Genomic DNA, 25,027 nt, shown 5'->3' with positions numbered 1-25,027 from the left:
CGTATTTTCAACCACTGCGCAGCTTAGTACCCCGAACGTAATGACATCTTTCTTATTTTTCATCTACTGCGCAGTTAACTTCGTCACATCGGACTACTAAATTGATCCGTGCTGAGGCCTTCCTACTTCTATGAGGTGTTGGTCTGACTGCGGAGCCATTGGCCGCGGGTTCGAATCATGCTCAGGGCATGGATGTTTCTTTCTCTCTCTCTGTGTTCTATGTCCTTTTTCCTTTGTGTGAGTGTGACCCGCCCTATAAACGTGTTTGTGATTGTGTGACGTGGGCGGCGCTGCTCCAACGCCGTGGCTTCGCCACAAGTGTCCACTGGGTAACGAGAAAAGAGTCGCAGTTCTGGCATTCCTGTGGCCAATGGGACAATCCTCAAGTGCCCGCTATTAAAAAAAAATATCTGAAGTAAGTGACCCGAACATTGAAGTAGAAAAAGTGTTCTTAAAAATTTGATACATGAGCGTGTCTTTTTTATTTAAAGATATCCTGCTTTGATCATTAATCCCTATAGAGATGTCTAAGCTGCCATTGTTTTATTTACCTATTCACTGAAAATTCATCAATGATCAATCAGTTACAGAAGCAACCAATGGGAATGAGTTCTATTGGAATAGGACTAAGAATCGTCCAATAGCAACAGTGCAAACGGAAATTAAGTTGTGATCTGGTTGAAAATGTTGATCTGGTTCAGCCTCTGACTAGGACATCTTTATTGAGAGAATTATATATATATATGTATACGTCTTAGTGTCTTAGCTTACGCTTATCTAATAATCAAGAGATCTAGCGAGATCGCGGATTCAAATCTGACCACCCATCCTATGTTTAATTCTAAAATGCATGATACGTGGCAAGAGCAGTGGCACTGTGGTTAAGTTGGTTTAAGCATCTGTTCAGAAAATAAGAGGTCTTGAGTTTGAATCTCACCAGTGGTTTTACGTTTTACAATTTTAAGTTGTTAAATTGTATACAAATTTTTTTTGTTTAAAAAAATATGATGATATTTAAGCGTCTGTCTCTTAAACACGAGATCGTGACCTTAGACCTATGGGGCCTAAGGGATAACAATTTTTTTCTTGTAACTTTCCAGTAATGCTAATATGTAAAAGTAAATGTTTTTTTATATCTTAAAAAAATTATACGCTTTATTAATTATCTTTGGGAAGAGAGTACAACCCCCAAATTTTGGACATTATTCTAGCGTATTGCTGGTAAATGATTTAACTTTGAGATCTAGAGCTATGTTTACCATGTTTATACACCACTTGAATTTTAGTATTTTTTTCCTCATGCATTTCTATTTTCCATCGTTCTACTGGTTTATTTAGAATACCACTTGATCAAAAATTATGTCATATACTTTTACATTTCCGAGTCAGGAATATGCTTTTAATTTTTTCACAGAAGAGATATTTGAGTTTCTAGTTTCGTTTAATTAGTTATGTATAGTCGAAAGCAAGAAAATTTTTAGCTACGTTTCCGTAGAATTTGAAAACAATTAAAAATTGTTAGCATCGAGAAGAGGCATCAGAAAACTAAATATAATGAATCACTATTGAGGAATGTTGGTCTGAAAATCTAAAAACCTGTTTAGTGCTAAAAATAATAAAGAGGGAATGGAAGTTTTTTTTCCATTAGAAACTTGATATCACTTGATCAAAAAAGTTTTAGTATGTACTGTTATATTTCCGAGCCACTAACATGCTAATAATTTTTTCACCGAAGAAATATTTACGTTTCTAGTTTCTTCAAAGTATTCATCGTTAGTCGAAAGTAAATAAACTTTCAGATTTTACGGACAATTATTCTATAGAATTAGTAAGGAGTTAAAAATTGTTTATTTCGGGAAGAGACATAAAGAGTGTTCCATAATAATCACTCTTAATCTATATATTTAGAATCTATTTTAAAAAGGCATAAACATTTAGGCGAGGGAAAGAAAAACAGAAAACTAAATATAATGTATCTCTACAGAGGAAAGTGGGTCTGAAAATATAAAATACTGGCGGAGTTCACAAAATAAGAATGAGGAAATGAAAGACTTATTATAAAAATCTCGAAGTTTCACCGGGCAATCAATCTTGTTTTATTCTTTTTAGCCCACCTTTTTTTATAGTGACTGAATAGATTTTGATAGCCTGATAGCGCTTTTGTATTAATATTAGTTTGATACCTCCTAAGTGCGCACATTTTTGACTTCTTTTTTGATGCAGATTTAAAAAATATATAAAAAGAAGTATATTAAGGGTGGTGATTATGAAACACGTCTATGATACACTACACTACACTTCTTTGTACATTATGCAAAATCATGACCAAACATCTTTATGAAATGATAGCTTTGTGATGGTTGATGTGCAATTCCTCAAGTGAAGATTTAAGCAAGGAAAAAAAAAAAACCTTAAAATCTAACAAATCACTAGTGTAAAAATGTGGGTTTGAAAAAATCAAAACCTGTTTGATTACTGGAAAAAACAGAGGAATTGAAAAGAGATTATTTGATACGCTTTAAAGAATCTTGAGATAATAGGTTTTGATGTTTTTCATTTTGTCTTCCTCTCTAGTTTCTTGGCATAATTTCAAATTTCGATAGCAGTTTTCCAAGCAGCCGGAATTTTGTAAAATAAAAAGTAAACATAATTAACGATTCTTATATTTTAAACTAGTTAAATTTCTTTACTTTCTTAAATATTGAAAATAAATGAAAAGTTTGACAAAAAAGAATGAATTTATCCAAAATATAAGTTTGAAAGTTATTGCGTGAATGGAATGATAAAAGATATCTTAATTTTGTTTATTATCGGCTTCCGCGGCGCCGTGGCTTAGTTGGTTAAAGCGCCTGTCTAGTAAACAGGAGATCGTGAGTTCGAATCTCGCCGGTGCCTACGCTATTATTATTATTTTTTTCTATCATCCATTTCTTTTCTTGTAGCTTTCCTGTAATATTGGAGTATGGAAAAATATTTTTTACGGTAAAATATGATAATAGGCGGCAGGAACAGATTCGTTTCTTTGCTTATGTCTATCAAATAATCAATTAATTGAGAATTCAAATCTCACAAGTGCCTCAGTGATTTCACCTCCCCCCCCCCTCCACAATACCTTATTCTAACATCCCCGTTCTTAAAAACGAAGTTTTCGTGTGATTTTCATGTATTGCTTCAGTTTCAACAGTTTTACAGTAGGATCACAATTTAACAAGCTTCCATTTACCGTATTTCGTGATTTAACGAAATTTTTTCTTCTATTTCAGGAAAAAAAATATTTATTTTATATATAATAATTAACGAATAATTTAAGCAGCAAAATATTATTGATAATATTAATAAATAATGAAAGAGAAAAAAGTTTTTCTTTAGTCTAATTAATTTACTTACTTATTTTAAAGAAATTATTATTTTTAAAAAATATATATTTTTCTTAGACTTTATCTTTAAGTATGTCTATGAAGATGCAGAGGAGAAAAATTCTTTTCTTAATTTTTTGACTCCCAAACATCTTCAAATTTGCAGTGTAATCTACGTAAAAATCGGGTTTTTAATTTTCATTGCTAATCACACAATAGAGGGCGTTGAACTCTAATTTAATCTATATATATATATATATATATATATATTTAAAGTCGCAGACCAGGTGGCCGAGTGGTTAGCGTGTCTGACCAACACCTCCTGGAAAAGAGCAGGCCTCAGCACGGGATACCATAAATATCCTTTAGTAGTCCAAACGTAATGACGTATTTCGTATTTTCAACTACTGCGCAGCTTATTAGGACCCCGAACGTAATGACATCTTTTTTACTTTTCAGCTACTGCGCAGTTAACTTCGTCACATCGGACTACTAAATTGATCCGTGCTGAGGCCTTCCTACTTCTATGAGGTGTTGGTCTGACTGCGGAGCCATTGGCCGCGGGTTCGAATCATGCTCAGGGCATGGATGTTTCTTTCTCTCTCTCTGTGTTCTATGTCCTTTTTCCTTTGTGTGAGTGTGACCCGCCCTATAAACGTGTTTGTGATTGTGTGACGTGGGCGGCGCTGCTCCAACGCCGTGGCTTCGCCACAAGTGCCCACTGGGTAACGAGAAAAGAGTCGCAGTTCTGGCATTCCTGTGGCCAATGGGACAATCCTCAAGTGCCCGCTATTAAAAAAAAATATCTGAAGTAAGTGACCCGAACATTGAAGTAGAAAAAGTGTTCTTAAAAATTTGATTCATGAGCGTGTCTTTTTTATTTAAAGATATCCTGCTTTGATCATTAATCCCTATAGAGATGTCTAAGCTGCCATTGTTTTATTTACCTATTCACTGAAAATTCATCAATGATCAATCAGTTACAGAAGCAACCAATGGGAATGAGTTCTATTGGAATAGGACTAAGAATCGTCCAATAGCAACAGTGCAAACGGAAATTAAGTTGTGATCTGGTTGAAAATGTTGATCTGGTTCAGCCTCTGACTAGGACATCTTTATTGAGAGAATTTAGTTGAGTTTTTTATTTTTCAAGTAGCCCTGACACAAATTTTGAAATTTTTTCTATGACTGACTATTTTCGGTATGGTGAAATTATGGTAATCGAAAAAAATCGAAGTCAGAGACTCCAATTTAAAGTAATAACTATCGCAACTCAACCGTCTTGCAGTGGTAGTCTATATAGCTCAAAAGAGTGCTGGCATTGTAATACTATGCTGTCAAAAAAAAAAAAGTTAGATATGATGCAGTGTTAGGGTGCAGGAAGAATGTTGTCTCTTTAAAAGATATAATTTTTTTTCTGTTTTCGTATCTCCATCTTGTGTCGACGCTGAATAAAGTTTTACGTTGCTTTAAGGGTTTGTTTTCATAAATTTAAAGGAAGCTCATATAGGGTGCAACAGTTCTAAATATGGACATAGGTTCCCAATATGAGCATTGTCCATTATTTCAACTATCCAATATTTCTAGCTAAATTGCCATTCCCCCCCCCCTGTAACGCAACAGATTTTCAAATTTATGTACACTGAAGCAAAAATTAGAATTATTAAAATGCTTAGGGGCGTCCATATTTGATACTTTTAGGTTATTTTCTATGATTGCTAATAAATATGACCCATAATGACCACCGTTAATGTATGTAGTAGTAAAAAATTAAGTAAAAAGAAATATTTATTAATATCTAAGTAGGAAAATGCATATTTTAGTGTTAAAATCAAAAGACTTTCGTTTTAAAACTATGAAAAATTATTAAGCTGAGAAAGGAGAAGAACGAGTCCCGTAGTGGACTGATCGTTAAGACNCAGGACTGTGGTCAGTGCGAGCCATGAGCATAATTCGTATCGACTAGCAGACAATTCAATGCTAGAATACGAACCTAAGTCACTTCATTGAACGGTAAGCGCTCTATAAACTGTGCTACCGTAAAGTGCTCGACTTCGCGCGCAGGTCGTCGGGCTACCGAAGAGGATCAAAATATCCCCTCCGCAGAGGATCAAAATTGTGATGGCATGTCCTCCGGGATGTTTCCCAGACCGTCGCCAATAGCCCATGGTGCAGTTCTAGTGCGACGTAAATTAACAACAACAACAACAATCAAAAAGGCCGAGAAGTTCTATAAAAAGTAAATTCTGTTTGCAGCAGCCCGATGTAAATCGTCCTAATTTTATATACCCAATTCTCTGAAAGTTAAGACATTGTGACTCTTACAGAAGTCACAGGTTCGGTACCGACCGATGCCAAAGGTTAGCATTTTATTTTGTTTTCCTCCTTACTGGCAATAAATATATATATTTTTTAATATTATTGCCATAATTCAACATTAGTACGATTTTCAAGTTTAGTTGTTAATAAACATTTTTAAACAAAACAGCAAATAATATGGTATTGATTACTCAAGAATTCCTCCAACTTTATTTTTTTAAATACTTTGTCCCAATGTGAGATTGTTTCCTCAATTGGGACACTTGTGATCACAAGCGCGCTTTTTTTTCTTATGTTTTGGGCCCTGGTAGGCTGTGATTAGATAATCGGTCTCCGGTCTGAAAGGACCGGGATTAGATCCTTGACTCCGCTACGACCCACCGAGTACACGTGGAATCGAAAGTCCTGTGGTCGGTCGCCGAGCAGTACCATGGGCACAGGCATCTGGAGAAAATTTCCTTCCCCTTCAGATCCATGTCTAAATTGAGGTAGTGGCCTCATAATTGCGATCCTGTCTGCAGAGGATCAATATTGTGATGGCATGTCTTCGGATAATCCCCAGGAAAGTTACCCAGACTATCCCCAATAATCCCTAGTGCGACGTAAATAAAATACCCAGCTACCTTTGATATTTTTTATCTTGTTTTAAGTATTTTGGATCACTTAGATTATAATAGAATGTCACTGAGAAATTATGCGGTTGAGATTATTAAAGCAAAATTTCATCACCAATTCTTCGCTACTTTTTGATGACTGTGCAACTCTCTTCAAAATAAACATAAAAATTTTTTTAAAGGATACTAATTTATGTGAAGTTAGGATCTCCTGTTTCACGTACGTGGTTATTGACGGTAAAGAAAATTGAATTGAATAGAGTTTGTTGGTATGGATACTACTGTGGGGCCAAATATACTAGTTGATAAATTCAAAAAATAGGAAATTTAATAAATAAAGTTAAATTCAATCTTAAGAATGATTGTGGTTACAAGTATAAATTTTTTCAATAAATATGTTTAGATAAAGGGTAATAGAATTGTTATAGTATTTTTTAAAAGGTGCTCGACTTCGCGTGCAGGTCGTCGGGCTACCATCCCCTCTGCAGAGGATCAAAATTGTGATGGCATGTCTTCGGATCATCCTCAGGGATGTTTCCCAGACCGTCGCCAATAGCCCATTGTGTAGCTCAAGTGCGACGTAAATGAACTACAAGAACATTTTTTAAAAGAAGTAGCCGGGAAATAAAAATTTGTAATGTTCTGTTGCAGCAAATATTTAGGAAAACTTTTATAGCAACAGCCAAAAATTTTGCTGCAATATCCAAAACGGCCGAAAGGTTCAACAAAAAGAAATCTATTTGTTAACTCTATATAAATCCTTCTAACTTTACATACTCTATTTTATGAGGTTAGGGCATTGCGGCTCTTAGTTCAGAGGTGTCAGGTTCGATCTGAAAATCGATAACAAAGGTGAACATTTTGCTTACCTTCCTTCTGCAATTAAATTTTTATGTATCTACCACTACAAAAATACAATTCCAGTTCACTAGTAGGTATATAAGACGTGTTAAACCGATTCTATGATGAGGTACCTTTTCATAGATGACGGTTGACATGGTCGAGAGCTACCTGCCCCACATTGGTGACCCGGACTTGATATGAATATGCCTACCTTGACAGAAACTCCCACTTAAATCTGATCACGCCTTTCCTGACAGTAACGCCCACTTCGATTTGAACAGCCTTACTTTAATGGATGGTCCACATTGAACAGTTGACTTGCTATTTGTGACTGCGACGTTATCCACCTCCTCGCGCTGTTGCTACTCAGTCTCGATCACACGTCGGCTTGCATACACTCGACTGCTAATGGTAACACAGGAGCGACTACGACTGTGATCTTACTACAGCTCTTCCGGCTTCTCACAAAACAGCGATAAATCAACTAGTGGTATCTGTTCATCGAATTCTATCACAGATATAATTCTGGTGGGGGAGTACTGTAGTGTGTCTACCACTACAAAAATACAATTCCAATTCACTAGTATATAAGACGTGTTAACTCGATTCTATGATGGGGTACCTTTTCATAGATAAAGGTTGGCATGGTCTGTAACTTCTCTCCCCACAAAATAAAGAAAAGTTTCTTATCATTAGCGCCAAAAATCAACATTTAGTTCTAGTAATACCTCATGTAAGGGACAATTCTAAATAAAGGAACCGTCTATTTAAAGGATAATTATTACTATTTATGGCGAAGAAAAACTAGTAGATACGTAATGCGAAGCAGACTGCATAAAAAGTTAAAATCTGTGAGTCTGAATTTTCAATTGAATTACATAATTTAGTTTTTATGTACTTTCTGAATAACGGATGCCTCCATTTAAAGGACAAAACTTTTGGTCCCGAGAATGTATTAGTAGAAAGTATTACTGTATTTCCAAGTTTAGTGATAAATGAATATTTAAAGCATATCAAAACTTAAATAAATATCGTATTGGTTGCACAGGAGTCCTATTTTTTAAATGTTTTGTCCCAAAGTAGGGTTGCCCACCTTTATTTGGGACACATATTGAGATTACAAGTGTGTTTTTATAAGAGTTTTGCTTTGTTTAAAGTATTTCGAACCACTTAGGCTAATGAATAAAGCAAAGCAACGTGAATATATTTCTTTATAAAAAGGCAAAAATTAACATATTATAGATTCGATTCTATAAACAAGAACTTTCCTAAGAGTCAAAATAACAAAAAAAGTGTCGAAAAAAGTTCTTGTTTATAGAATCAAAAATATAGTTTGTCCATTTTGCGCATAAATTTGTGCTTATTCATAGATAGCACAAAGCTATCTTCATTTGGACATTTACCTTAATAGAATGTCAATGGGACATTACGTGATTTGATCACCAATTCTTTTTATGGTTGCTTCGTTTGTCATATTTCCTAGTATATGATTTTGACGGTAAAGAAAAATGAATATAAAGTTTACTGGCACTTATATAACTGTAAGGTCAAAAATATGAATTCAAAAGTACACAAGTATAAGAAATTTAATAAATACTTTCAGATCCAATTGAAAAAATGATTGAGGTTACAGAGTTACATTAGAGCTATTTACATAATACAAAATAAACGTATAATACAAAGTGTTATGAAAAAGGCACTTAATTTAAACGAAAAAATACTATCACATAACATCTATTGTGATGAATTGTAAACGTGTTACTCGTTAAAAGCATCACTATCTCATATGAAATGACAAATATGAAAGTGTAAACATATATGCACAATAACGAAATGAAGGAACACTTAGGTATAACTGAATAAAATTGTTAGCTTCAAATGAATAATATTTTGCTCTTTCTAGTTGATGGTATTCATCACATTCTTCATTTTCATTATGTGTTTCAAACTAATATTTTGGTTCCATTTTTCTGAGTATTGTTCTCATATCACCTGACCTGTAAAGATTAAAAATAATGAATATTTGAAAGTTTTAGAACGTTTATTTCCATCTTTATTATATATTTTTAGAATCTTTATAAAAGAAATTAAGTAAAAGATACTCAATATACTTATTCATTTAGCAAATGCCACAAGCTATTGCAAATAATAGCACCTATGCCGGTAATGTTCGTGTTCTCCAGTATTTTTCAATTGTGCAATTAAAATTCAGAAGTGCTGGGCACACGTTTAAATGTTCAGCAATCACAGGGGCACACGTTTAAATGTTCAGCAATCACAGGAAAACTGGAGTCAAGAAGAGAACTGTCAGGTGAATCGACTACGCAGATACGAAAGAGGTGAAACCTCAGACAGTCATGCCCAGCTAAAAGTCTAAAACCAGCCAAAGCTGCTTTTTTTGGGGCATTTCGAACATAGTTGGGGTTTTCATTAAAGATTGTCCAACTCTTATCCTTAGATGCGTCTGCCTTCCTAGCAACAATTATACCTTGGGCCCAAAATCGGCTCAATATGTGAACGTGCTCTGAGGGACCAATATTGGGATGTCTAGATTTTAAAATATTGGTCCTATGCCGTGTCATTATCGGCCTATATAGGGCCAACATAGGTTTTATATTGGCTGAATAATGACTATAAAATATCGGGTGAATCTGACAATTCTATATAGGGCCGATGTTGGTTGTAAAGTGGCAATAAAATATCGGGTGAATAGTTCTATATGGGGGAATTCTATATGGGGTCCATATCGGAAAAAAATAGGCCCTTTGAACCCTTATTGAGCCAAGATTGGGGAATGTTGTTCCAATGAGGGTCCAAGTTATTTTGCTACTAGGGTTTTTATACACAATATATAAGGGAGAGGGAAATTTTTTTTTTCTAAAATTTGACGAATTATTATTAAGGTCAATCAAAGGAAAGATTGGCCATTGATAGCTCCACTGGAAAACAAGAACAATAGCACCCCCTCTGCCTAAACAGGCATACGTCAACAACAAAGGAAAGATTAAAATAATCAAAAACAAGTTTGTTTTCAGCATTAAACTAGAAGGTGGTTTCAGATGTGACTTTTCAGCTTCATTCGACAAATAAACTAGTTTTTGATGATTTTAATACTCCTTTTTTTACTTATCAATCTCGACAGTGGCTCGTTGGATTTTGAGGATGTTCTTTTGCCTTCATTAACTAATAATTTTGTGTTACACATAGTATATATTTTTGACTCTGTTTTTTTTTAGTAATCTCCTTTATAATTAAGGTTAATTAATGATCGTGGGACATCATGCAAATATATTTGATAGAACTTTCGAAGTTTTTAGTAAAAATATGATGGAAAAATTTAAGATTGTTGTCTCGATTTTTAAAATTCATTAATCTGACTTTAAGAAATCTATTCCATTACGTGACTTAAAAATGTGACTTTTTTATCATTTATTTTTCAGGATTTATTCAATCGATTTCGCTTAAAATTTGGATTTGGAAATTAAGGCACATTGTGGAAGGAGAGGTAAAAGTTTGCATACCTAATAGCTCAAAATTTTTAGGATTATAAAGATAATAAATAGCAAATAGTGACTAAAAACAATTGAAAAAAACTTTTCCCAATCAATTTGCAAAATATATCAATGTGTGTTTTTCAATTGGGTATGATTTCAAATATTTTACAAATGTAAAATACGATTAATTTTTTGATTGCAATCATATAATGAAAACGATTTTTTTCTTTTTGTAATCGAAAGTTGAATTGCATTTTAAAATTATCGTTTGATTTCATTAGTTAAATTTTTTTATATATAGATCATAGAATGATTATACTAACCTTGTTGTTCTGGTTCATCACATTTTAGTAGAATCACCAACGTAGCCCTTGTTTGATTTCCCACCTTCTTCAGCATAACGTATTTCTGCAACTTCTCTTTCGGCTGAATGAAAACAATAAATTATTTTCAGTATTTCATTTAGAATATTTAAAAAAAATAATAACTGAAAAACATTTGAAATTATTAATTGCTAATTTATTCTATGAGGTAACAAATCTCTTTATTTGTTACTAGAATCTTGTTAAACCATTAGATAAAGTTTCTGTACTGTATTAAATAAAATTGTGTTGCAAGATATTAAAGATTCTTTTAAAAATATTTTTTGTAATTTTACTGAATTTTTCTTTAAAAAAAACAATAAGATTACATTGATTTTGATACACTTTATTTAGGGGGTGTTCCGTAAAGATGGCTCTTAATATGTATATTTAGAATCCTCATCAAAAATGAAAACAAAAAGTGTTCACATTGGGGAGCACAAATTCATATTTAATCGAGGAAAAAAGCAAAAACATTCGAAACCTGTCAAATCACGGTACAGGCAGGATTGAGTATTGGCAGGTTTGATTACAGGAGGAATTGAAAGATGATTATTTGTAACACTTTCAAGTTCCAACCTCCAATGAAACCTGTTTTGAAGTTTATTACATCTGCTCTCCGCTACTGATCAATGCTCAGAAACAACAATGCAAGTCATTAGTCAAAAATCTCGTTCTCGTTTTGTTTATGTGAATTGATAACCTGATTGATATCTTGATTATCTGATTGATAATTAATTCGTTTATCTGAAGATAATTTAAGAAGGAGAAATTTATAGCCTGTCACATAAATTTGTTTTCTTTTTTTTGCAATCTTTATCATCCTTTTTTTTTTATAGTTTTTTGCAAACTGTTTAATTTAGGACACTTAGTAAACTTAATTATCATTCGAATTCTACATTATACTTTAATTACATGCATTGTATACATTATAATCTACTTGCAGATTTCATATAATAGCAGATAAACTACTTGCATACTCGCGAACTGTCATTATAACGTTAAAATAATATTGTTCAATATATTCAGCTTACCAGGAAGTGTTTCAACAGATTTAGATATATCACTGTAACGTACATAAATTTGGTATAATGCCGAAATTACAATACAGACACCAGTCATGGAGAAAGCATACAACCATGGGAAAAGAAGCACTTTGTCTAAATCCTAAAACAAAGAGAAATATCGTAGTTAAAAATGTGACATTTACAATGCTAAATTTTTAAACCAATTTTTATAAGGAAAATCTCAAAATTAACTCTTTTTCTGTCGGCGTCGCTTCTCATACGCGTTTTGTGCCTTGTATGGTCGGCGTCGCATGCCAGGCGATGAAGAAATTGCATCATTGAAATTGAATTCGTCGCTACTTACGCGTCTCTTAAAATCCCACGATTATTTTTGTATTTCTGAATACTGCTAAGAGATGGCGTAACTAGTTCCCCTTTCTTCACAACTTTTGCAATGAGATTTTTTGCCTTGAATACGGCCTTAAATAAAACTAAAGGAGGGACAGTCCATAGAGGATCAAGGCTTATAGTGACCATCTCAGTTTTTTTGACCCAGGGTTTAGTCCCCAAGCCTGCCTGGTACTCATTTTATCGAGGCTGAGTCAATCTTGCCCGGCCAGAGGATCGAACCAAGGACCGGTGTGCAGAAGCGCTACCACTCAGTCATCGGGTGTCACGACCTTAACCTGTTCGAGACAGTCATATTTGCATTCTCAGGGTGGCGGCAATCAGGGTAAAAATAAATAAATACATAAATCTGGTAGGCAAAATATTTTTATATCAGTTTATTTGGGGGGAGGAGCAATAATAGTTTGATTTACTTAATATATCACTACTTAATTCAAAGTAAAAATGATATATTTACACTTTGAACTAACATTAATTAGATATGTTAGAATTAAAGTGAAAGCAAAAATAAAACTGTTAAATTATAAAAAATAAGCATTCTCCAAACTTAAGCTACCGCTTTTTATTTTTTTCCATCCTGATTCTGGTTCCGTACGAACACATTTATGACTTCCTGAAAAGGTTAAATACATCTTGTAAAAATTTACATGCATAATTTTCTTAAATTGTCAAGTAAAATAGGAAGGTCTGTTACTTTTTCAGTGAAATTCTAGAATTCTAAATTTCCCATAGCGTTAATAAAAAGAGAATCCGATTTTACCTCACTACTGGGGTAAAATCGGATTCACTTTTGACGTTTAAACACCCCGGTCTTACCCCACTTCTGATCTTACCCCAAAAGTGGGGTAAGATCAGACGGTTTGACTTTTTTTAGAAAAAAAAAATCATTTATAAACAAAGTAGTACATCTATGACTTTTTAAGAATGATATAGTGTATACAACTAAACGGTGAATACTCGTATCTTGATTAAATCTAGCAGTTTCTAGGTTGAACAGTTTAGGTCCGACAGCCCTTCGAATCTTTACCCGGTTTTACCCTTAGGTTTTATCGCACTTTTCTCTATATACACTGCAGTAATTTGCGCCGCCTTTCAAAAATTCTCAAGATGCCTATGATTACTGGTACGAGCCTAATCACTGTACGCTTCTAAACACTGTGTTATACAATGTGTTCTAAATGTATTCTCAGTGTGTTATACAATGTGTTCTAAACAATGTGTTATAAAATGTGTTCTAAACACTCTGTTATACAATGTGCTCTAAACACTGTGTTATACAATGTGTTCTAAACACCGTGTTATGCAATGTGTAACACTGTGATACATATTTCTAAGGAATGAAATATAGCACATCTTTTCAGCTATTCAATGGCTTGATTAGTCAACTCAATCACAAATGAAATTTTTTTTAAATGCTCTTATTTTTGATCTTTATTGCGTAATTTTTTTTTTTGGAAAAATATCAAAATTTAACCCGTAGCTTAAAAATATAGTATTTCTTTCTCAGAGTATAACGTCAGGAGTTTAGCGCTTTCTTTCTTTATGTAAAGAAAAATATAAGCCTAATTTATTGCCCAAATGATTTTTTTCAGCTTAAGACCAAGGTTAATTGAAATAGGCCAAAATAATTTGTTATTCCAATTACGAGACTTTTTTTCTTTCTAAATTTAAATTAGCGTTTGAAGAAGTAAATAAATATTTTTTTGTAACTTAAAAATAGACATGCTACTTTTACCAAACTATTTATTTCGCATTTATTCTTGACCAATCAAAATAACCGCACGTGGTCCCTTTAATTCATCATAACTAAATGTAGATTACAATGGAAGTTCATTATGTAAAAGGTTACTAGATGGGGGGGGGGATTATTCAATTTTTTGATATTATTTCCTTTTCAAACTTGCGTATTATTTAATGTGACGTTGTCAAATTAACAAATATCAATGATGACTTAATTATGAATAATAAAGACGAAAGTTTTACTTTAAACTGTTCCTCAGTATTGTTTCCAGAGCGATATATTTCTTTGGAATTTTAGCGAGATAACAGCATAACACACAGAGACATTTACTACCTAAGTGAAAATCGTATTGTGCTTTATCAAAAACACTGCTCTGACCTGTGGCTTATTATTATATTGACTCAAGCATTTTGTATATATAATGCCTACACCAGCGGTTCCCAATTTTCTTCTTCTACGGAACCGTAAATAATGGCTATATCACACGAGAGAAAATATGTGCAACTGCAAGTGTAAGTGCAACTGTAAGTGAAATTTCTCCAAAAATTGCTCGTGTGATATAGAAATTACGGTTGCACGAAATATCTGCAACCGTTCAGGCAATTTCTTTCATGAACCAATCAGATCGTTTGCTTTTTATGANTGCTTAATTAAAGTAAATAAAGACAATTGTGTACTTATTAACCATTAAAAAACTACTTCATTTTGACATTTTAACTTTTTTTTATATTTCATAAGTTCCATAAGTATTATATTCCATGAATAAGTATTGTATTTCATAAGTATTATATACCATGAATAAGTATTGTATTCGATAAGAATTATATTCCAAGAATTAAATTTTTTAATCGTTTTATTATTAATTATCTTAAATTAGGTTTTATGTAAGACAGTTGAATTAGCTGTCTTTCAGATAAATATAGTAAAGCTAACGATTTGTATTTATATTGTTATAAAAAGAAAAGAACTGTTATCAGCGTTTAAAATTATTATTAGGGAAATATTTCTTTATTAAAGAATTAAGTTATTTTATCTTGATCTGATTAGCGCAATGTGAAATACTATTGCAATATTTTGTCCTTATATATTATAATATTGTCTTTATTATATATTCAGTTTCTTATTTATTTTTCTTTATAATTTCATAAAGGCAATCAAAATAAGAATTAAATAATGGATTATTGACTGGATTTAAGTACAATTACATATTTCAAAGATGTAAAAAAAAAAAAAAAAATTTAAAGCATTATTAACCCTTGAAACCCTTTTAACTCTTCCACGGAACCACAGGATTCCGCGGAGCACCATTTGGAAACCGATGGTCTACACTAAAACAAAGTTATTGAAATTTGTCTGCTGGTCTATTCACGGTATTTAAAAGTTGAAAATACAAAAGTTTTTAGAAACTTTTACAAGACAGCGAACGTAAAAGGAAGGTTAATTGTATTTTATTAGAAAATTGGTAGGGCAGTACAATTTAGACCCTACCAAAGAGACACCCCTAGATAGTGAGGAAAAATTTCTCGAAATAAATCACTTTTCCGGGGAAAATTTATTAAATTCTTTTTCACTATTTGGCAACTGAGAAGAGTTTGAAAAAATTCTTCCGTTGATAACAGATTTTTCCAATGGTTGCTTAGCAACAGATTTGCTTGAGAAGATATAAAACATCGCAAAATACACCCTTGTAAGTCTACGATAGTTTTAAAATAATTAAAATACTCCAATTTTAATCTTATTCTTTTCTGTAAATTTAGATTGCAACGTTGGAGGGGTAGCATACCTATATTTTATTTAAATTTAATTAATACCTGCTTATTGTTTTGACTTGTTACTTATTAAAATGATTTCGAAACTTTTAACTCCTAAAGCATGGCAGACACTAGTTATGTTTTAGTCCACATATTATACGTATAAAGATTGTGTGTAAAGTGATTTAAAATAACTTTACAGACGTATAAAACCTGACGAGCATACCGTTCAATTATTCATAAGGATTAAAATAAACCTTGTGGATGTGAAGGAAACTAACCATATCTTTGCGTGACAAAGGCTATAACGCATCGATAACGATATCTAGTTTAAAAATAAATTTAGTGTAGTTACTGAGCGATATCAACATTTTCTTTGTTTCCGATAATTTATTAGTACAAAAACATTCACGATTTCCAAGAAAACAATTCATTCAATTTGCATAAGTTAATTAATAATTGCTTTGGATGATAAATAACAATAAAGAAACGAATCGCATTCTTTGCGATTCCCACAAACCAAAGGTTCATACGTCGGATAAATTATTTCATAAACATCCTGTGTATGAAAATATTCTAAATTCATTAATGATTTAAAAAACATCTATCAATTCTTTTTGTGACGCTTTGCTGTTTGTTTTTTTTAAAAAAATGATCTATTGAAATATGTTAAAGTTAGGAAATTCTTTTTTCCAAATCTCACATAATTTCGTTAAGTTTCCTGCTTCTGATCATTAGTATTATTTACATAATTCATAAGGATTAAAATAAACCTTGTGGATGTGAAGGAAACCAGCCATCTTTTTGCGTGACAAAGGTTACAACGCATCGATAACGATATCTAGTATAAAAATAAATTTAGAGTAGTTACTGAGCGATATCAATATTTTCTTTATTTCGGATAATTTATTGGTACAAAAACTTTTACGATTTCTAACAAAACAATTTATTCAATTTACATAAGTTAAATAAATGATTGCTTTGGAAGAGAAATAACAATGATATAAATAATTGCTTACGTTCACAATGAGACAATTAATGTAACTGATTGTGAAATTATTCGCTTCAGCAGTTTTCTAAAGCGGACGAGCGACCACATTTTATTTCTGGTTTTCGCGTCTAAGTAATGAGTTTGCAACAATTTTCATATTCTTAATTTGTTTTTGTGGGAATCGTTATCAATGCAATTAAGACAGAACCTTGACACTTTTTTAAACAGATTAACAAACTAAACATTTTTAGAAAAAGAATGGAGTTTCTGCAATAGTTTTAAGACGATAAGAAAATTTAATTGTTTTACTGATATTGGGAAATGGGGAACGGCTGTGTCTATTATTACCTTACGTGATACTTACGAGTTTTCTTAGTTATAAAATTTGACATAATTTTAAAAACGCTTATATAGTTGCAGAGAAGTAATCGGAAGAGCATGTTAAGCGTCATTTTAAAACTCTTCAAAATTACGAGCTCAGGAGCATATGGTTGGTTACACTGTAAAATACACTCGCAAATATTACGAAACTTGCTTCGTTCCTGATGAAACCATTTCCTGGTATATGCTCCAAACAAACATTTTACCAAAGTGGTGAAATAATTGACAAAATTCATATCGGCAGTTCTTCAAGGAAAAGGAATTTCGTGAAAATGAAAGAAATATTTTGTCATTCTATTCTTTTCCAAAAAAATAGGGGGAAAAAAAAACTCGTACAGTCTAAGGTATCTAACTTTTCTAATAACCACTTTATCGTGGGCACTGTATAAGGGAAACAGCATTGCCTAAACAACACGAGTAGGGCTGATAAAGAACTGAGATATAAATTACACACATGCCTTAAGCGGGATTCGAACCAGGTACGAGGCCAACTCCTTGACCACCATACAGCTGGTTGACTCGTTTCGTTACTTTATTATCGATTGTATAGACTTCATTCTAGTTTTGTCCAGAGTTGAAGAAACATTTTCGTCATATATTTGAGAGTTCGCGTTCTATCATATATCATGTGATTTCGTGACGAACTGACTCTCAAAATAGCGAAATTCAGCTTAAGGATTATTGAATCGTCAAAAGTGACAGTTTTATTTCTGAGAGTGTATAAGAATAAGGCATTAATATTATCCAGTAATGGCTGGTCGATACTAATTCCGCACCCGGCTCACACCGATGACAGTGCTGATGTAAAATATCCCCAATGGTAGGCGGATCATGGGTTAGAATCCCCTTGCTGTCAGGCTATCCGTAGGAGGTTTTCGTGATTTTCCTCACCATGTAAGGCTAATGCTGGTTAGTTCCATTAAAAAGTCCACCGCAAAGGCAAATTTCTCCCAATACTTTATCTAGGAGTTTCCTTGCCTTCTGGATTGGGTTCAAAATTATGAAATTAGTCTGTTAACATTGACATTTGCATTGTCGATTCATTTTTGTTGAGTATTTCAACCGCATACTTTTTAATGATGTTTATATTTCAATATGTGTCGGCCAGGTGGCCGAGCATTTAGCGCGCCTGACTGCGAAGCCAATGGCTGCGGGTTCGAATCCCGTTCTGGGCATGGATGTTTCTCTCTCTTGTGTTGTCTTCTGTTGTGTGTGATGTATGAATGTGGCCCACCCTATAAACGGGTTTGTGGCAGTGTGGCGTGGGCAGTGTTACTCGCCTCCGTGACTATGGTTCACAGGTGCCCACTGAGTAACGCGAAATGAGTAACAACTCTGGGATCTTCTAAGGTGAAACGAATAAAGTTCGATGCCTGCCATTGGGAAAAAAATTTCAATATGCTGATTAGGTGGCCGAGTGGTTAGCGTGCCTGACTGCGGAGCCGATGGTTGCGGGTTCGAATCCCGCTCAGGGCATGGATGTTTCTTTCTCTCTGTGTTCTCTTTCTTTCTCCTTTGTGTGATTGTGTGAATGTGACCCGCCCTATCAACGGGTTTGTGGTTGTGTGACGTGGGCGACGCTGCTCCACCACCGTGGCTTCGCCACAGGTGCCTACTGGGTAACGAAAAGAGAGCAGCAGTTCTGCCATTAAGAGGCCAATGGGACAATAAATCCCAAGTGCTCACCATTAAAAATAATAATTCAATATTAATGTGAATTTAACTTACATTAAAATCAAACGATAAGGATGCTACTGTTAGGGCCGTGCCAACATTCTGAACGCCACTTTCAATCGAAATCGTTCGTCTTACTTGAGGTTTCTGTCGACATACCCAAGCTGAGCTGTATCCAAGAGAAAACCCTAGACAGGGAAGAAGAACAACTGCAAGATAGAGCTGCCAGGGAACATTTCGAAAAATATCTGGAAAAATAAAAAATTCCATCGTCTGGCAAACAACAATTATCGCCAAGCCAGCATAGCTGCCAATCTGTAATAACAAATTGAGTATTTCAAAGGATTTTTTATTTCATTGCATGATTAATCATTGAATAAATATCATTGAATCATTATATTATCAAAATACATTTTATATTATAAAAATCATAGACAACAAACATATCATAGTATTATCAAAATGTAATTGATGTTATAAGAACCATAGACAGCAAAATTAATAAAATGCCATAGGATAACATAATAAGTTGATTTTAATAAAATTTTATCCCTAGAAAAAGATTTATGGAAACATTTCTACTTCTTTCGTTTTGTTATGGGAAATTAATAAAACATTTATATTTAATATAAATTGTTTTACTTATTTCCTATGAGCTGCACAATCAGTCTTCCCGGTGAGCAGACCTAGTACGTTCTCTATTATAGAAGTGGTATCCACAATGGGTGAGATACCGTTGGCCCTGTTAATTTGGACGTCTAGTTTCTGCCACACTAGATGGCTGCACCGAGACTCTATTTGGATGCTAAAGTGCACTAGGAATTTAATTTCGCCAGAAATGCCAAAAGCCAATAAGGCACTCCAGGGATCTTTTACATACTGCATAATCATACGACACGGTCGCTGAGGATTTTATGCATCCTGAAAATCCGGTGTCTGGGCAGGGGATCGAACCCGCAGACTTGGGCTCAGAAGGCCGACGACCAACCAACTGCGTAAACCAGCCACGAATAAATTGTTAAGTAGCAAATATTTTGAGTAGTAATACGACTTCACACGTAGATTACTTTTTTGTGAGAATGCATCGTGCAGATATAAATCAATTATACAATTGAATGTTTGCAAAATTAAAGATAATTTCCATCGAAATAATGGATGATTAATGATCAATTTCCAATGATGTTAAGTTTCTCCACTTTTACAAAATTTGAAAAATCAATATAATTAGTTATTTCGCCAAAATATATATTTTCTTTTATTTTACAAGGATTTTAACAACTCTAATTTCAGAAAATTTCTTGTGACACATAAAACTTTATAAGAATTTACAAACCTTTGCCACAGCAGAATAATTTGATCTAATACATCAATAAATCTAAAAAATAACAATCGTACCTACTTAATAATATCGCTGGTTCAAAACTAAAACGACATATCTGCAAACGTATTATGCCTGCAGATGTGTCGTTTCAGTTTTGAAGCAGCGATATACTCCTTTAAATTTAGGCCAAGACTAGGTTTACTGGAAAGTTCTGTTCATTATTTTTTTAACAAGTTTCAACACGATTGAATGCATACACAATTTAAAATATTCAAGGCTGCTTTACTGTATATGCTCTTTTTCATTGTTTTTCAATTGCCGGTCAACAAACATATATTTGACACGTTGAATGCCACGCTAATTTTACATGGCTTGCTCGTCTGGCCTCACGGTAAATTGCTACAAACTAAATTTGCAAATATAGACAGATTTTGCTAGTTTATAAAAGGTTCAGCATGACATATCTGAAAAAAGTAGTGGATTATACATGCCTACGAATTGTTTAGAAATAGTGGTGGATAAAAATCTACTAAATTGAATTTATTAAACCAAGAATCACAATAATTAAGTAAATTTTGAATACATTTTCTGCAATTCTATAAAAGAGTGTAAATTTTATAGTTCTATATCACGTTATACGCTGCCAGCCAGCTGTTTTTCGCGGCCTATGTGAAAGGTCAGCGTCAGCAAGCGGTGGCAGACGCAGCCTAAATGTAATTTGAGTGTCAGCCACCAGTGGTTGACGCAGCCTAAATGGAAAGTCCAGTGTCTGTCACAGATGGCTGACGCGGCGCTGAACGTGTTAAAAGAAACTGGGATTATATCAAATGTAAAAAGAAATCGTAACATTCTACCAAGGCGTAATTTTCAAATAAATTTATTCAAGCTAAGTATACTACCAGTGTAGATCAAAGCATAACTTTTTTTTCGTATAGATTCTTACATCTGAAATTCTATAAAAAAAATTAATTTGTTGCAATTCTAGTTTAGAGTGCGAAGTTCTAACAGAATATTCTTCACTTTTGAAAGTGATAGAAAAATTATTATTAAATAAATTTCCGATCGGTAGAAGCTCAAGGTTAGTGGACAAATGTGCTACGGACTGCGACTGCTAGGAATTTCAATGACATTAGATGAAGACTGAAATTTGTAAGATGTCAACAGAGTTAAATATGACATTGGGTAAAATAAATTTAAAGTTTCGAGTTACTTTGCTGCGTATCAGAACTTGATCTCCCAAAAGTGATATAATGAATGAAATTACATACGTTAAAAGTTTATAACCGTGTTTTAGACACTTTAAACTTTAAAAATAGTTAATAAAAACAAATTTCAAACTTTTTAGAAAGCTTATTAATAGCTAATATGTACCAACTATGATTTTAAATTTTCAAAAGAAGGTGAATTTCGTTCGAGAAAAAAATGTTTGTCCATGAAATATGCGCTTAAGGCATTACATTTTGTATGAATTGCAATACAGATCACAGTGCAACAGAAGTGTATAAACATTTGGTAGACGTATTTAGCTTTTTTCAGAGCCTGCTGAATATGATTCGAAAAGTTTGAAATTGGTGATTTCGTTTTAAGTGACAAGTATTATGGTTCTAAAAAAAACCTCTCAGATCGATGTCTATAATGTTAAAAACATCGTATATCAAAACCGTATTGGATTTTGAACGACAAAAAATGCAATATAAATCAAACGCGATAAACCGTTCAGATCAGAAATGTGCGATCTATCATGGAAACGAATCATGCTTTCGGATAATGTATAATTTTATTTCCTTCAAAAACAGAACTTTCTGATAAACCTAATAATATGAACGGTTTCCAAATTCAAGTCACGTTAGTTAGACTGGTACTTTAAAAAAAATTGTACCTTTTATGCAATCCTGTCTAGAATGTTCGTTAATTTGAGTATTGATTTTGGATGTCTTACTTACTTGAAAAATTTCCAAGAGAAAGTGAGTAGGCTAGTTGTTTTTAAAGCACTGTAGAACGTCAAATGTAAGAAGACTATTGAAGTTCAAATCATGGATTGTTGTTAATTTACGTTGCTGTTGTTTCTAGTGCGACTTGCTATATAAGCAAGCCTGCTTGGTTGAACCAAGCGAATTTTTAAAACAGAGGGTGAGTTTCTTGTTTTTCAGAGGCGCCATCTATGGCCAAGAATACAACTCCAGCTAAACACACCCGTCACAACTCGTTTTAAAGGGCGGACCCATTCCTACACCCACTGATCGTAATTTTGACCTGAACCAGAGAACGATCAATCTCCGATTCAGTACCCCCAGAGGTATCGATTTGTTATGGGAAGTTGGAGGACTTTGTGACCTAACAGATTTAACGTGCGCCAGTCACCATTTACTACACGAGGAGTCTTTCGATCGAACTCACCATCACTTAGACATGGACCAACGCCCTCTCAAACAGGTAATCCCAGCCATTTAATTTACGCAAAATTACATTTACATTTCAGAGAAATATTGCGAACAAAAACTGGAATCAACGATGGTAAGCGGGGTAAACTTTCACGTCAATGATGGTTCTAAAGCACAATGATATCCCCTTTTGAACTTTCCGAATGCTAATAATCTTTTTTACGATGAACGCTTTCTACTATTGTATTTATTTTCGCATTGAAAATACAAATTTGAAGATAGAAATTGTACAACAGAGGGGAAATAAAAAGGATTTTTTGCATAAATTACTGCCTCTATATTATGTTTTTTAACTATGAGATCACTAAAACTCGAGAAATTTTAAGCCACTATTTTTATACATTTTATGCATGTTTAAAACTTATATTTTGACAGATGAACGTTCCGATTTTTGTCCGATAATTTCCATACACATATCAGTTTTCAGCGTCTGAAATTTCTTATGAAAATATATATTTTAGTCTTGAACGTTAAATTTTGCCCCAAATAAATTTTACATATCAAAAAATTAAACCCTAAACGCATATTAAAAATTTACAGAAATTTGATTAAATTTTAATTTCGGGCAATGACTGCTGCGGTCGGATTCCGTAATACCACTATTTCGGTTAAGCGGTATAATAAGTAGGGTTTCTATTTTTATGTAAAACTTATTTTAGTACCTTCAGAAAATATTAAATAAATAGCAAGAGATGATATATTTTTAAACATATAATTTACTTTTCTTGAAGATGAAAAAGTCCGAAAATATAAATGTTTTTCTCTACCCTGCCCAAGAGCAGATGAAATTTAAAAGCTGGAGTTGCTCAAAAATTTTAGGAAAATGCTTTTACAGAGATGAAAGTGGGAACAAAGTTGTAGAGTTGTGTCTGTCTCTGAGAAAAACTATATATTCGCGACAACCACAATTAACAAAAACTTGAAGAATAGATATATTGGAAAAAACCTAACCTACATATCAATTTTAAGAGAAAATATAGTCTAATATGAGAAAATTAAAATAATTTTCTTCAAACATGTATTAGTCATTACTTTTTTTTTCATTTACAACCACTGTTCTAATTCAGGAAATCAAAACTGTAACTTCAGAGTTAGTATATCAGATATAGAATATTAGCTAATATGAGAAAATTAAAATAATTCTCTTCAAATCTGTGTTAGTTATTACTTTTTTCGTAATTTAGAAACTCTGTTCTAATCTAGGAAGTCAAAACTGTGATTCCAGATTTAGTTTCTAGTTAAAAATCAAGTTTTATTAACTGATTTTATGCTTTATTTAACTGTTCTTTTATGTCTGAAGCAGAAGCATTAAATAAGAAATGAAGTTAAAGATATTATATTCCTACCTTTGTCAAAAAGCCTGCAACCCGAGACCATTTCCAGTGAACGAGCATACCTAACATGACTGGACATGTCACTGCAACTAGAGTCAAGGCCATTTTCCCGTATGGAATAGCAACATTCTCTTGATTTAAAGATTGCCCATACATGTAAAGATTGAGAGGCATCATACCTAAGGCTACAAGTGTACTACACGTAGTCATAGCTATACTATAAAAAATGAAAAATGATACATAAATTAAAAACATAAATAATAATTTACTGTTTAGTATACTCTCTTCGTAACAAAATGTTTGTCCCATTTGATTTTATTGTTCAAATAATCGAAATAAAAACATAAACTCCAGTATTGAAGATCATAACCATAAAGTTAACGTCAATCATACTTCTGTAAAAGTTCTTCAACTTCTTTAATTTAATAAAAAATCACAGGGAGTTCTGCCATTGACTTAAAATGTCATTGTCACGTACGTTACACTTATCCATTACGAATACAAATTCGGAAATGCTTAGGTAGGTACTTTATTAAAGTTGCACTAGAGCTCCACAATGGGCTATTGGCGACGATATGGGAAACATTCCTGAGGATGATCCGAAGACAGGTCATTGCAATTTTAATCCTCAACAGAGGGAATGGCTCCTCTGCTTTGGTAGCCCGACGACCTGCGAGTGAAGTCGAGCACTTTACGGTAGAACAGTTTAACGAGGACCAATATCGCGCACCCTCGGTCCCTAGGCAGGCTGATCAAAATAGTCACCCAACCACTTACTGATCGCAGCCAGTGATGCTTGACTTCGGTGTTTTACGGGAAACCATGTCTTTACGATTAGTTTACTGTGGGACCGGAAATTTTTAAGCGGATCTCAACACTCTCATCTGTTAAAAAACGATAAAACTAGGAATTTGAAAGCGGACGAAATAAATGCAAGTTCGAATGCATTATTTAAAAGTTATTCTTCTTAGTTTATATTCTTAGTGATTG

General features: G+C 33.3%; 1 protein-coding gene and 1 non-coding gene across 5 annotated transcripts in view; one reads left to right on the top strand and one right to left on the bottom strand.

Moving 5' to 3' along the window:
* The first annotated feature begins 2,821 nt into the window (after nucleotides 1-2,821).
* Nucleotides 2,822-2,895, top strand: TRNAT-AGU (transfer RNA threonine (anticodon AGU)). The gene has a single exon. It is a non-coding gene; the product is annotated as a tRNA-Thr (tRNA).
* Nucleotides 2,896-8,700: 5,805 nt separating this feature from the next.
* Nucleotides 8,701-25,027, bottom strand: part of LOC107452673 (ileal sodium/bile acid cotransporter) — a 116,649-nt gene continuing 100,322 nt past the window's right edge. For all 4 annotated transcript variants that reach the window (XM_071188447.1, XM_043040011.2, XM_043040012.2 and 1 more), the window contains exons 3-7: nucleotides 24,050-24,254; nucleotides 18,996-19,256; nucleotides 12,023-12,155; nucleotides 10,950-11,052; nucleotides 8,701-9,129 (exon numbers count right to left, since the gene is read on the bottom strand). In XM_071188447.1, coding sequence (XP_071044548.1) covers nucleotides 10,967-11,052; nucleotides 12,023-12,155; nucleotides 18,996-19,256; nucleotides 24,050-24,254 — 685 coding nt within the window. In that variant the 3' untranslated portion in view covers nucleotides 8,701-9,129; nucleotides 10,950-10,966. The remainder of the gene's footprint in view (nucleotides 9,130-10,949; nucleotides 11,053-12,022; nucleotides 12,156-18,995; nucleotides 19,257-24,049; nucleotides 24,255-25,027) is intronic.

This window comes from Parasteatoda tepidariorum, chromosome X2 (genome assembly GCF_043381705.1).
Source record: "Parasteatoda tepidariorum isolate YZ-2023 chromosome X2, CAS_Ptep_4.0, whole genome shotgun sequence".
NCBI lineage: Eukaryota > Metazoa > Arthropoda > Arachnida > Araneae > Theridiidae > Parasteatoda > Parasteatoda tepidariorum.
The sequence above is the reverse complement of the archived record's forward strand: the minus strand, read 5'-3'. Positions and strand labels throughout refer to the sequence as shown.